The sequence below is a fragment of the Sus scrofa genome, chromosome X, assembly GCF_054392235.1.
Source record: "Sus scrofa isolate SSC_HxYL_T2T_F1_AM1 chromosome X, Sscrofa_HxYL_maternal_Yorkshire_Landrace_v2.0, whole genome shotgun sequence".
NCBI lineage: Eukaryota > Metazoa > Chordata > Mammalia > Artiodactyla > Suidae > Sus > Sus scrofa.
This window is the reverse complement of record NC_139401.1, coordinates 17,262,960-17,277,809: the sequence shown is the minus strand read 5'-3', so window position 1 is coordinate 17,277,809 and position 14,850 is coordinate 17,262,960. Positions and strand designations below refer to the sequence as shown.

Here is a 14,850-nt window from a genome sequence, read left to right as displayed (position 1 = left end):
AGGTCGCAGACACAGCTCAGATCTGGCATGGCTGCGGCGTAGGGTGGTGGCTATAGCTCCGTTTGGACCCCTAGCCTGGGAACCTCCATACACCTCGGGTGTGGCCCTAAAAAGACAAAAAAAGACCAAAAAAAGAAAAGAAAAAAAAAACCAAAAAAACAGAACTTTGAGAACAAAGAGGCAAGTCTTACCAATAGGAATGGAACCAGATGCTCAGCCAATGTTTGCCAAAACAAAACAACCCAATGAAAAGTCTGGTAATACAAATTCAAGAAGGTCCTTACCTTGAGCTGCTGCTGGAGTTCACTGTTCAGCCGGGCCAGCACTGCATTTGCCTCCTTATTTTTGCGGATAGCAGTTTGAATAGCCTTCTTCTGTTTGGATGACTGTCTACAAAAAAGTACAAACAGTTCAGTGAAACAGAACTCAGAGGTCTGGACCCCTGCGGGTCAGAGCCCTCTGATTCATGAGAAGCTCTTAACCAACAAGGGGCTAATATCACAGGGTTCCAAAAATAAAACCGTATCTTCACATAGGCAGGCAGGCAGGCAAGCACACACCAAATGAAACAAATTTGTCGGGGTGAACTGTTTACACCTGAAGTAATTTCCATTTTGTAACTTGGAGCTGTGAATTGGGCCTTTTCGAACATGTTTTGTTCCATTTATCCAAAGACACTTTAATAAGCATGTCTTCCTGACAAATGACACTAACTGGAATGCCCTTTTCATGCAACCATCAGTGGTGTTTAAAAGACCTGCAGGTGGCCCCTGTGGACAAGTCTAAAAGAAGAGTACAAAATTCGACAATCACTTTGCCAGCCTACATACCTCTCTTTTATTTCTTCATCATTAGGCGTGAATGCCTGAGTGTGTGTGTGTGTGAGTGCATGCATGCACGTGCATACACCAACACACTACTGTGGCACTTGAGAAAAACACCGAAAGGTTTTAATACCAGTAATCCCAAATTAACTCAACAGTAAATTCACAGAACAGGTATAACTAAGGTGACCGTATGTTCCACTTGTCCCATCACAGTCTCCGCGTACACTGATTGTCTGGCCCTCATTTTTCTCAGCACCCTCTTTCCCCCTCAAAACTGTCAGTGTGAAAAAAAAAAAAAACTGTCAGTGTGGTTGTATAATCTACAATCTTATATCCCACAGCAAGAAATACTGAATGCTCAGAGCAAAAGGGCAATCTAAGTTCCCCTGGAGAAACACACATATCTGTAATCCCTGGGAGATGGGTTCTGGGCCACAGCAGTTGAACTAGAATGCACTGTGATCACTGCAGAGATCTGATGAACGTTCATTGAGAATATACACTCTGCTCAGCTCTAGAAGACACACTCCTTCCCCAACAAGCTTAACAGTTATTTTTTTTTTAATCCATACATAGGCAGGGAAGAGGCGTCAAAGTTTATTTTTTAAAAGATATGGATTGGATTTTTGCTTTCAGGACAAGATGGAGTAGACACACTTCTCTCTATTCCTCCCACTAAATACAGTTAAAACCCTAGACATAAAATATAGAACAATATAAGATGACCCTGCAACGTGGAATGAAGAAAGCAAACTGGATAGGGAACTCAGTGCCCAGGGAAATAACAGCCATGAATTCCCTGGGTTTTTGTGATGTCATGTATTTCATAAATGCCAATGAGAGCAGACAATAAAAAGCACCCCCAAGCCCCGGCAAAATTCTCCTCTCTCCAGCCAAAGGACTTGAAAAGGACTTGAAAAGGGGCAGCCTAGCAAGACCAAAATTAGAAACAGTATCCTTCATGAATAGAGATGTAAAATCTGTAATAAAATATCAGCAAATAGAATTCAGCAATATAAAAAAGAATAACACATCATGACCAAGAGGAGTTTATTCCAGGGATGCAAGAAGGATTCAATATTCAAAAAGTAATCAATGTAATTCACCATTTTAACAGGGGAAAGAAAAAAATCACATGATCATATCAACTGATGTAGTAAAAGCACCTGAAAAAAACTCAAAACCAATTCATGATAAAAACTCCCATAAAACTATTAATAGAGATGAACTCCTCAACTTGATAAAGAACCTCTACCTAAAAACTATAGCTAACATCATACTTAATGAAAAACTGAATGCTTCCCACCTAAGATTAGGAACAACGCAAGAGTTTCTCCTCTCATCACTATTTTCAACACAGCACTGGAAGTCCTAGCCAGCACAATAATACAAGCAAAGGAAATAAAAGGTACACATATTGAAAAGAACAAGAAAACGGTCCCTATTTGCAGATGACATGACAGTCTATGTAGAAAATTCCAAGGCATCTATTAAAAATACTCCCAGAACCAAAGTGACTTCAGCAAGGAGAGAAGTGAGTTTGAGGACAGAAGTGAGTTTGCACAATAGAAGACTGATGTACAAAAATCAATAGTACTTTGATATACTAACTATGAACGCCTGGAAATCAAAATCAAAAATACAATTTCACATATAAAGACTCAAACTGAAGTTCTAAGATACATCACAACATGGACAGACTTTACATGTGGAAAACTATATAACACTGATGAAAGAAATAAAATAGGATCTAAATAAATGGAGAAATACACCATGTTCATGGACTGGGAAACATAACATAGTAAAGATGTCAACTGTCCTTAGACTGATACCAAAGTTTAACAGATTCCTATCGAAATTCCAGAAAGATTTTTGTCGCTCAAGACAAAATTCTTCTAAAATTGAATGGAAAGTCAAAGGAATTGAAATAGCTAAGACAATTCTGAAAAATAATAATAAGTGGGAAAAACAGAAGACATTATATGGCTAATAGTAACGAGTAATGGAATAATGAAGATATAATCCAGACTGTGTGCTACCAGCAGAGGGAAAAACACACAGATCAATAGAACAGAATAAAGAACCCAGAAAGAGACTCACACTGGTAAAGTCAACTGATTTTTTGGCAGAGGGACAAACGCAAATCAAGGGACAAAGAAGAGCCTTTTCAACAAATAGTGCTGAAGCAATTCAATATCCATAGGCTGAAAAATGAACCTTGACCCAAATCTCATACCTTATATAAAAATTAGCTCAGAGGAGTTCCCGTGGTGGCTCAGCAGAAACAAATCTGATAACCATGAGGACACGGGTTCGATCCCCAGCCTTGTTCAGTGGGTTAAGGATCTGGCACTGCCATGAGCTGTGGTGTAGGTCGCAGATGCAGCTCAGATCTGATGTGGCTGTGACTGTGGTGTAGGCTGGCAGCTGCAGCTCTGATTCAACTCCTAGCCTGGGAACCTCCATATGCTGCAGGTGTGGCCCTAAAAAGACCAAAAAAAAAAAAAATAGCACAGAATGGATCACCAACTTAAATGTAAAGTGTAAAATTGTAAAAATTTTAGAAGAAAATATAAGAAAAAAATCTTCAGGACTTGGAGTCTGGTGAAGAGATTTTAGATGTGACAAGCAAAGAGGAAAAGAAATCAGTAAGTTGGGCTTTATCAAAATTTTTTAACTTTTGCTCTGCAAAGGACTCTGTTAAGAGGATGAAAAGACAAGCCACAGACTGACTGAGAGAAAACATGAGCAAACCAAAGAGAAAACAACGGATTGGTATTTAGAACATAATAACGACCTTTCAAAACTCCACATGAAAAAAGCAATTCAAGGAGTTCCCGTCGTGGCACAGCGGTTAATGAATCCAACTAGGAACCATGAGGTTGCGGGTTCAATCCCTGGCCTTGCGCAGTGGGTGAAGGATCCATCATTGCCATGAGCTGTGGTGTAGGTCACAGACTCGGCTTGGATCCCATGTTGCTGTGGCTGTGGCGGAGGCCGGTGGCTACAGCTCCAATTCGACCCCTAGCCTGGGAACCTCCGTATGCCGTGGGAGCAGCCCTAGGAAAGGAAAAAAGATCAAAAAAAAAAAAAAAAAAAAAGGCAATTCAATCAGAAAATGAGCAAAGGAGATGAAGAGACATGTCACCAAAGAGGATATATGATGGTAAATACACACATGAAAAGATGTTCTAGCTAGCAGAGAAATGCAAATGAACGCCACAGTGGGATGGCACTACACACCTATTAGAAGAGCTAAATTTTAAAAACAGGACAATACCAAGTGCTGGTGAGGATGTGGAGAAACCGAATCTCTCATACACTGCTGGCGGGAGGATAAAACGGTAGAGCCATTTTGGAAAACAACTTGGTGGCTTCTTTAAAAACCAGATAGACACTCAGCACACAACCCAACAATCACTCTCCTGGGCATTTATTCCAGGGAAATGAAAACGTGCGTACACACAAGAACCTGTACACAGACGCTCGCGGTAGCTTTACTTGTCACACTCAACAACTAGACACAACCAAAATGTCTCTCAACAGGCGAATGGCTGGACAGACTGTGGTACAGCCCCAGCACAGAATACTGCTTAGATGCACAGCAACTTGGATAGACGTCAAGGGCACTATGCCGAGTGAAGGAAAAAGAAAAACTCAAAAGGTCACAGGCTGTGTAACTCTATGTAAACAAATTCGGAAAATGACAAAGTTAGAGAGATGGGAAGCTCCAGCGGCTACCAGGGTTAAGGAGTAGAGGGGAGGACGGAGTAGGGGTGACTCATAAATCCCGATTACAGTGGTGGTCACAAGTCGGACACAGGTGATAAAATGGCATAGAACAATATATATACGCACTGTCCCAATGTCAATTCCTGGGGTTTATTTCATTTTATTTATTTATTTGGCTTTTAGTCTTTTCAGGGACACACCCACGGCATATGGAGGTTCCCAGGACAGGGTCTAATCGGAGCTATAGCCTCTGGTCTACACCACAGCCACAGCAACGCCAAATCCAAGCCGTGTCTGCAACCTACGCCACAGCTCATGGCAACACTGGATCCCTAACCCACTGAGCAAGGCCAGGGATGGAACCCGCAACCTCATGGTTCCTAGTCGGATTTGCTTCCTCTGCGCCAAGATGGGAACTCCCCAAGTTCCTGGTTTTCACATTATACTACAGTTAGGCAGAACAGAATTGGTGAGAGAAACTGGGTACACAAGACAATACACAGGATGACTTTGTACTATCTTTGAATTTCCTGTGAATCTATAATTATTAAAAAATAAAACGCTGTATAAAAATACATGTTGAACAGAACTGGATACCGTACTAATACTAAAACACGCTAGGTGTGCCTCCTTCTCTGGGGACTATCTCCAAAGCATCTCCCCTCCTCTACAGGGATGGGCCCCAGGCAGACAGTCCTACTGGTCTCATGCGATTCTCAGCCGTTTTCACGTGGTAACGGATGCTGGCCCCTGCAAAGCTGACCGGGTTCCCTCTCCCAGGGGTGTGAGTCCTGGTTAAGACTCCGGTTCCGCCTGGGCCCTGCACAGTGGGAATGCAGTATCTGGAGCCAAGAGTGACCGAGAAGGCGCCACAGGCAAAAATGATGGAAAACAGAGACGACTCAGAAGGCGCACTGACAGGTTTACGGTCCTCTGTCCCTCCATCCCTGGCACTGGTTTCCATGAGCCACCCCGGCGCTCTTACAATAATAAAGAACACCGACTTGCTAGCTCAGGCCGCCTTTTCTGTTGGGCAACCGAAGGAGCCGAAAATAACACAGAGACAGGATCCGGCCCCGAATGCCAGTCGAGGGCTCAGCAGAGGCGTCTGGCTGGCCTCACCTCCTACGACGTGCTTCTCGAGCCTGTCTCTGCAGGTTCTCCTGATTTTGTTCCTCGCTGCTCCAGGCTGGGCTCTCAGGGGCCTGGGTTCCGCGGAAGATGAGGGAGCGAGAGGGACACGGATGTTTATTTCAGCTGCTGCTGCTGCTGTGGGCCAGGCGGTCTCTCGGTTCAGAACGGCGCCCCGTGAGGCACGGCCCACCGAAGGGCAGACCACCCTCCAACGCCTCTTTCTGCGCCTTCTGGCTCCCGGCAGCGCATCCTCCTCAGCCGGAGCCTGGAGACGCCGCTTCCGCGTCTCCCAAGCAAGTAGCTGAGGCCATGCGGCAAAGCGGGACCGGAAGGGACCTGACGCGGTGACGTATTACGCACTCGTGAGGCCCGCCCCTGAAAGGAATCTGCTTTCTCTCCCTATGCTTCTGCCCCTTCCTGGAACCCGGAACACGAACATGCCAGAGGCGAGCCATCTTCCAGCACATGGATAAAGGCAACCCTCGCAGGGACGTAAAACGAGGTGACAGAAGGTACTGGGTTCCCGGACAGGGTAGCCCCGGACTCCCGGACCGCTCACCCACTCGGACTTTTCCCCGAGAAAGAAGTCCCTGTCCATGTTGTCTGAGCAAGTGCTACCTGGTTTTTGTTCAAGCAACTGAACTAATATTAGAAGGAATGTACGGAGGCCCCGTCGTGGCTCAATGGTTAACAAAGCCGACTAGCATCCATGAGGACATGGGTTCGATCCCTGGCCTCACTCAGTGGGTTAAGGATCTGGCAGACACGGCTCGATCCCGCGTTGCTGTGGCTGTGCTGTAGGCTGGTGGCAACTGCTCCCATTAGACCCCTGGCCTGGGAACCTCCACATGCCACTCTAAAAAGAGGTCTCTACATGAGAAAAATCTCCTTAGCCTTCACCCTGGGCCCTGATTTCTCCCACAGAATTCTGAGCACAGCTTCCGGGAAGTGAGTCTGTACTGCCTTTTCTCTTCTGGGAATTGGTAGTCTTTCATTAGACATGGCAATCGTCACCTCCACACACACGAGGCAGGAAGGGACAAAGAACCCCAGCCACACGGAAGGTCCTGCAGGCCCACAGACACAGCCACGCTGGCTCTTGGGAATGGACAGCCCAGCCCGGGATCCCCCCCTGGGATTACAGACAAGGGCAAAGGCCACAGAAGCAGGCACAGGTCTAGTCCCAGTATTGGCACACAACAGCCTTTCTTTCCAAACCGTTCAAACAATTCTATTTTCCCAAAGTCCATCCTTAGGAGATATATAAGACGGGGGGGGGGGGGGGAAGGTCAATTAAACCAAATCATTTCTAAGAAAAGCCTACCTCTGTCCTTATGGGCAGCTCATTAATGATGACACAATCTGAGAATTGTTTATTACTTACAACCTGGACTCCGACGCTCGCTTGGAGAGAATATTTTATTAGTTCCTTTCACCTACATGGAGTAGACAGTGATGATATCTGAAGCACGATTTCTTTCTTTCTTTTTTTTTTTTTTTTTTGTCTTTTTAGGGCTGCACCCGAGGCATATGGAGGTTCCGAGGCTAGGGGTCAAATTGGAGCTACAGCCGCCGGCCTACACCACAGCTCACAGCAACGCCGGATCCTTAACCCACTGAGCGAGGCCAGGGAGCGAACCCGCAACCTCATGGTTCCTAGTCGGATTTGTTTGCACTGCATCACAACGGGAGCTTCCAATTTGTTTCTTATAATAGGTCAATTCTAATGTTAATTTCCCTGACGGCTGATGACCATTTTGCAACTGAATTTATGACTCTTTTCTCAATTTTCCCAAAGTTGATGCATAGTAATGACCACTCTAAATGCACTGGAATGTGGTTAACTTACTACCTACAATGGATGTCTAAGGGCCTCAGAGCTTCCTTCTTTCCTCAAACCCTCGTTGAAAAAGGGCTACAGAGACTAACCTAACCATCATATGTCTGGCTGACTTCTCTCCAGGACCAAAAAATTAAGAATACTAAGTGGCTCCTTATCATTCCAAAATAAACTGAATACGTCACAAAAAGTTCCCTGACCCCAAAGCTTAGGTCCCTGCCACTTGGAGCACTATCTGTATTGCTGGTGGGTGCAAGCCTCTCTCAGCCTGACCCCATGTGGTCACCTAACTGGTGAAAGAGTATCACAGTGAGGGACAGTGAGTAAACAGGCAGATATATGTGAAATATATCTACATAAAGTTTCTTTTTTACATATGAACAGTGAGTAAACAGGCAATAAATGCTGCAACTGCAAATCCATATGCAAAAGAATGAAGTTGGACCCCTTCCTCATACTATACACAAAAACGCATTCAAAATAGACCAGGGGCCCAATGTAAGAGCTAAAATTCCAAAGCTTTTCGATGTAAACAGAGAAACAAATCCTCATGAACTTTTTTTTTTGTCTGTTGTCTTTTTTGGGCTACACCTGCGGCATACGGAAGTTCCCAGGCTAAGGGTCCAATCAGAGCTGCAGCCGCTGGCCACAGCCACAGCAATGCAGGATCCAAGCTGCTTCTGCGACCCCCACCACAGCTCACGGCAACGCCAGATCATTAACCCACTGAGCGAGGCCAGGGATGGAACCCGCATCCTCATGAATCCTAGCTGGGTTCGTTAACCGCTGAGCCACCAAGAGAACTCCAAATCTTCATGAACTTGATTTAGGCAATGGTTTCTTAGATATGACACCAAAGCACACATGACAAGAGAAAGAAATGAGATGAACTAGACTTCATCAAAATTAAAAATATTGTGCTGTAAATAGCACACTTTAAAGAGAGTGAAAAGGCAACACACAGAATGGGAAGGAATATTTGCAAATCATATATCTGGAGTTCCCGCTGTGGCACAGCAGAAACGAATCCAACTAGGAACCATGAGGTTTCGGGTTCAATCCCTAGCCTCGCTCGGTGGGTTAAGGATCTGGCGTTGCTGTGGCTCTGGTGTAGGCTGGCAGCTGTAGCTCCGACTGGACCTCTAGGCTGGGAACCTCATATGCTGCTGGTGCGGCCCTAAAAAAACAAAGACCAAAAAAAAATCATATCTGACAAAGGACATATCCAGAGTATATAAAGAATTAAAACTCAAAAATAGAAAGATAAATAATTCAAGAGAAAATGGGCCAAAAAAAAAAATCAGTAGACATTTCTCCAAAGAAGTTATACGCATGGCCATAAGCACATGAAAAGATGTTCAACATCATTATTCATTTAGGAAATAAAAAGCAAAACCACAATGAGCTGCCAGTTCATAACCACTAAGACGGTATAATAAAAAAGTGAAAAATCAAATAACAAGCTTTGATAACGAAGAAGAAAAATCAGAACCCTCACACTTTATTGGCAGGATTGTAAAATTCTATAGCCACTGTGGAAAACAGTTTGGCAGGTCCTCAAACTGTTACACAAAGAGTTACCATGTGACCGAGCAATTTCACTCCTAGATATACACAAATGAAAGACAAATGAAAACATAAATCCACAGAAAAACTTGTACATAAACATTCACAGCATCATTACTATTAGCTGAAAAGTGGAAATGACCCAAATGTCCATCAACTGATGAATGGATAAATAAACTGTGGTTTATCCATATAATGGAACTTTATTCAACAATTTTTAAAAATTAGGTTCTGACACATTATACATGGTGGATGAACCTTAAAAACATGATGCTAAGTGAAAGAAGCCAGTCATAAAAAGACCGCATGTCATATGGTTCCATTTAAATGAAATGGCCAGATGAGTTCCCGTCATGGCTCAGTGGTTCATGAGTCTGGCTAGGAACCATGAGGTTGCGGGTTCGATCCCTGGCCTCGCTCAGTGGGTTAAGGATCTGGCATTGCCGTGAGCTGTGCTGTAGGTCATAGGTGGGACTCGGATCCTGCGTTGCTGTGGCTGTGGTGTAGGCCGGCAGCTGCAGCTCTGATTCGACCCTTAGCCTGGGAACCTCCATATGCCGCAGGTACAGCTCTAAAAAGACAAAAGACCAAAAAAAAAAAAAAGAAAAGAAAGAAACCACTGAATTGTACACTTAAAAGGGTGAACTGTATGCGATGTGAAATATATCTACATAAAGTTTCTTTTTTACATATGAAGAAGGGAAAACGATCTCTGCGTGGACGGCACCAGCTGTCCTGCCATCCACTTTGGAAGATGTGGCGGCCACCACGAGTTACTAGCATTACTGAGAAGTCCAGCTTAGAGTGGAAAGCTGAGAAGAGTAAGAAGAAAGTTTAGCCGTCTGTGTCCCTGCGAGAGATCCATCCATCCCCTGGGCTTGAGGGTGGCCGTAAGACAGTCAAAACTCTCAGTGACCATTACGGACAAAATATATTTCCTTCATGCACTAATTCCACCAGGGAACTGCCCACATGGAGAAAACGGAAGCAAAAGCTGTCACCCGAAGACGAGTGCTGCCCAGACTCAGGATGGGGATTGGCTTCAAAGGCAGGCTGCACCCAGAGAACCTGTTGCTTCTCTTCCCATGATGAGTAGCAGGAGAAGCTCCACAGCAGCTCCCCGAGATCTGCCAGGCCCCTGGGGGGCCTCATGATGTAGCCCAGGCACCCATGTCGGTGACTGGTAAGGCTCCCTCGAAGCCACAGACGCAGCAGCAGGCTTCTGCCCTCAACACCTCACTCAAGTTCACTACAAGGAAACTGAGACAAGTGATGGCTCTTCTTAAAGCCAAAGGCTTCTGGGGAAGGACGGTTTGTCCAGATGACTGTGTTCTCAGTCCCTGGCCACGTCTTCAGGTGTCCCCACCCTCCATCCCGCTGAGCATACACACAGTTACCTTAGCAGCTCCGCGGGTGACCGTTCTGTGCGGAGATGCTCGACAACAGAACCTCTTTCTGGGGATGAAAAGGAACCACGCACCATGTCTAGGGATGCTCGGTCTGTGGGTCTTAAAGCGGCCGTGTGCCAGCACGACCCAAGGTAAGACTGGCAGAGAGGGACGCTGCCATTTACATTATCATCTTCGTCCCAGGAAAACGTCCGCCGGCACCAGAAGGCAGGGCGGCAAGGAAATCAAACTCACCCCAGCCTGGGACTCGCTCGCCCTCGGGGTCCGTTCACTTAGAAAGCCTCTCCCTACATGCCCAGGAGACGGCGCTCCCATCACAGAGATGCGTAAGGTGAGGCTATAACCGTGACCGTCACGCCTGCCCATGGCTGCAAGTGCAAACGTGAACGTGTGCACACCCGCATCCTTAGCGAGAGACGCCGGCTGAAAACAAAGCTTCCGACCCTGCCCTCATTTATCTCTTCTACTTACTTCTGGACGGCGGGATGGGGTTTCACGCTTGCTACAGAAGCTGGCCCGCCTACAGTGCTCGAAGGCTCTTGATTTTCTGTAGCTTGATTTTCAGGTCGGAATTTCCTACGGATGGGCTTTGATGGGGGCTGAGAATACGGTATGTCCTGGGGATTGAAAAAGAAAACCAAAAGTGAAAAAAATTAAATGCCCCCCATTGTGTCAATGCCCCATGTTCCTCTCGGCCTGTCCCCCAGGTCAGGCACATGTGTGCTCTATTCAAACTCCATACCGGGAGGCACGGGGCTGATCCATGGCTCGGCAATACCCAGAGGGACCCAGGCATCTGATTCCAGGGGCCTTTCTTTTCTTTTTCTGCGTGTGCTTTTGAAGGACACAGGAATCAGAGGCTCTCTCTCACTCCCTTCCTTTCCTTTTTATTTATTTTTTATTTTTATTTTTTTGCTCTTTAGGGCCACACCCGCGGCATATGGAGATTCCCAGGCTAAGGGTCCAATCGGAGCTACAGCTGCCGGCCTACACCACAGCCACAGCAACGCCAGATCCTTAACCCACTGAGCGAGGCCAGGGATCGAACCCGCATCTGCATGGACTAGTTGGATTCATCTCCGCTGCACCACGATGGGAACTCCCCTTCCTTTCCTTTTTGAATGCTGTGCGCTTCTCACACCATGGGGCCCTCTCCTACTGAAGACAAATTCACTCCTGCTTCACTCTGGGGTTGTTTTTTGTTTTTGTTTTGTCTTTTCGCCTTTTCTAGGGCCGCTCCCACGGCATATGGAGGTTCCCAGGTTAGGGGCTGAATCAGAGCTATGGCCGCCGGTCTACACCAGAGCCACAGCAACGCCAGATCCAAGCCGCATCTGCGACCTACACCACAGCTCACGGCAACACCAGATCCTAGACCCACTGAGCGAGGCCAGGGATCGAACCCGCAACCTCATGGTTCCTAGTCGGATTCGTGAACCACTGAGCCACGACGGGAACTCCTCACTCTGGGGTTTTTGAGACGACGTCCTAAGTTGCCGAGTTGGTAGAGGTCTTTGCAGACGCTCCGCATTCTCCAAGCCCCACCTCCCACACGAGGTCAGGCTGCAGAGCCACTGCGTCTTCTGGCAGGAGAGAGCTGGCCTGTGTCCCTGGAAGCCCTGCCTCACAGGTGCCCCAGAGCCCAGGCCGCTCTCCGTGCCGGGAGGAGGGCCTGAGACCACGGCGAAGGATGGAGGAGGGTGCAAGGCTGGAGGGAGAGCACAGTGTGTGCTGCGTCCTGAACAAGTGCCCTGGGACTCGGTGCCATGTGGCCAAGAGGAGACTGTGGCACAAAGAAGGGGAGACAAGCCGGGCCCCCAGAGCGCTCCTCCAGGCTCTGCGAAGGGCATCTGGCTCCCCCGCCGCACCCCTCGGCTGAGCCCCATGCAAGGCTGCCGTGACTAGCTGGGAGGTGGAAGACGGAGATACTGACTGTCAGAGACATCAAGCTGGAGCCCAAGAATCATCAGGACCCGCATCTGCCCCAAGAACGCAGGTTCTAGGAAATCGGGATCCTGAGCATTCATGTCGGGACGCAGCTGCTGACAGTGGCAAGACGCCCGGGAGAGGGGTGGCAAGGCCTTCACAGTGATACCCTCCCGCTGCCCTTACCTTCTTCGTGGGACTACCTTCCGCAGCTTGGGAGGGGGCTCTGCTCAGCTGGGGGTGTAACTCAGCCTCAGATGCTGGTTCCGACTGTAGTGAAAGATCAGAGAAAAGATACAATTGCAAAAACATAACCACTGGGGCAAGGTGATGCTCCAGCTGCGCGGTGGGGGATAAGCGGGAGAGGAGCCTTGAGGGGCTTCACGGGCTCCGCCACCCGGCAGGACAGCTTGGGGCACCACAAGGACACTGAGGCTGATCCCCGCCACAGGAACCAGGGGAGGAAGAGGTGTGAGGGGATACCACTTCGGGATAGCTTGCGTTTGAATCACCTGGGGCACGGCCGCATGGACCTGCTCGCTGTCAGGCATCTGCAGGATGCAAGCGCCCACTCACCTCCCAGGAGGTTCTGACAAATGCATCACGCCCCAAGGTCAGCTTTATGAACAGCGGAGCGAGGACCCAACAAGCCCCTGAATGCAGGGTTGCCAGTGACCTGGGCAGGAGAATGCGACTCGGACCTGAGGCCAGTGCTCGCCTCCCACCTCAAATCTACTGCCTGCCACGCACACGTTCGGTGCCCGGGTCTTTGCACACAGCAGCCCTTAGGGACCACAGGTGTGCACCGACCATCCCAGCGGCCAGGCAGAGAGAAGAGGCGTGACAGCCCAATCACACCGCCTTTCAGTGGCCAGTTTCCCCCTTATCAGCAGGTGGATGGAGAGAAGCATTTGCACGAACGCTCCCTTTTCTGGGGAGATGAGTGGATCTCTGCTTGCTGGAAATACTGAGGGAAATGATAAATTTGACCCCTCTTTTCAACAAAAATGAGGATTCTGAGCCCAGCAAAAGTAGAAGAGTATTTTTGTCACTACCTCCCTTTTCTCTGAAAGGTCTCTAAAAATACAAATGACAATGGGGTGGGGGTTGGGAAGGATGAGGAGCAGTTGTGAGATATGTTAGGAAAAATGTTTTCCACTTAAAAATTTTCCTTCCTGAAATTACATCCAAGGGCCCAGATTTTCTAGCTCTGTGCCCAGTGACAAACGAGTGCTTGGAGGGAAGTCAGGCTGGTCTAACCATCAATCCTTAGGAGGAACTGCGAGACGCCCCCCGCCCCCCGCCCCGCACCCCTCTCTACTGCTCCAGGACTGGTTCCAAATGGGTCCATCTGCTAACATTCGAAGGGGCAACTCTCAGGAGCGGCCTGGGACCCAAGAACCGGGAAGGTCCTGGAAAGGCAGAGCCTCACCCCAGCCAGAATTTATCTCAGGAAAAGCGATGGGGAAAGAAAACTAGCTTTGTGGTTAAAAAAAAAAGTCATGAATAAAAACCTAAAGATGAGATTTAGACATGCAAAAAGTCCCTCTTTCCAATAACTATTTCGCTTCCCTTCATGAAAACAGCATGAGGCTTACATGAGATTTAGCAGCTGGCAAGCAGAACAAACTCAGAGTTCTTCGTTATTTCTTCAGACCTTTATAAGGTAACAATTTGAGGAGAATGATAAGCCATGAAAGCAGGGGGCCTCCGTGGCTCCCTTTCTTCTCTGTGTATTAGAGAAAGGGGGGAATAACCCTGCTATCAACATGGGCATGACGCCCTTGGCCCAAAGTTCTGGCTGTCTGAAGCGAAATCCAACGCCTAAATCTTGTGAAAAAGTAACTATTTGGATTGCAATTAATACTGGAATGTACGTCCTTCCCTTGTGGCTCCGTGTATTAACAGGTGCCTCGCCAGGACGCGGCCAGCCAGGAAAATGTGCTTTTTGCCAAGAGCTCATTGAAACTTGAGTTATGGTTCCTTTTACAAATGCATATATTATATTTTAATCTTCATATGCTCTTAGCCACAAACGAGGAATCTATTTTCATCCTAATTGTGCAATGAAAAACCTGGACAGGTCACATGGCCTTGGAAGGTGCTGCCACTCAGGATACAGAGAACTGGTGCGGGGCTTTGATGGGACAACGTGGGCCCTCTCGGCTGGCTCCTCAGAAGGAGACACAGGCCCAGGGGAGGCTAAGCATCTGGATTCTCCACCAGCGGAAGGGATCATTCAGTTATTCAATCACACAGATATTTATTCTATACATTGGATGTGTTACTTTGCAAGAATCTTCATCTTAGGTTCTGTTTCTAGGCAACCAGACCTGAGACACCAGGCAATGCGCTCCCAGAAGAGGGCAATTCAAGCGCTCCCGTTGGTCCCTCTCGTCAATCACTTGCTCTGGGC

At 47.5% G+C, this 14,850-nt stretch overlaps 1 protein-coding gene across 14 annotated transcripts in view; it reads right to left on the bottom strand.

Moving 5' to 3' along the window:
- The window catches only part of REPS2 (RALBP1 associated Eps domain containing 2), a 245,961-nt gene that overhangs the window by 22,032 nt on the left and 209,079 nt on the right, over window positions 1-14,850 (bottom strand). For all 14 annotated transcript variants that reach the window (XM_021080774.2, XM_085008577.1, XM_085008575.1 and 11 more), the window contains 3 exons: window positions 12,621-12,704; window positions 10,980-11,125; window positions 285-390 (listed from right to left, as the gene is read on the bottom strand). In XM_021080774.2, the coding sequence (XP_020936433.1) occupies window positions 285-390; window positions 10,980-11,125; window positions 12,621-12,704 (336 nt within the window). The remainder of the gene's footprint in view (window positions 1-284; window positions 391-10,979; window positions 11,126-12,620; window positions 12,705-14,850) is intronic.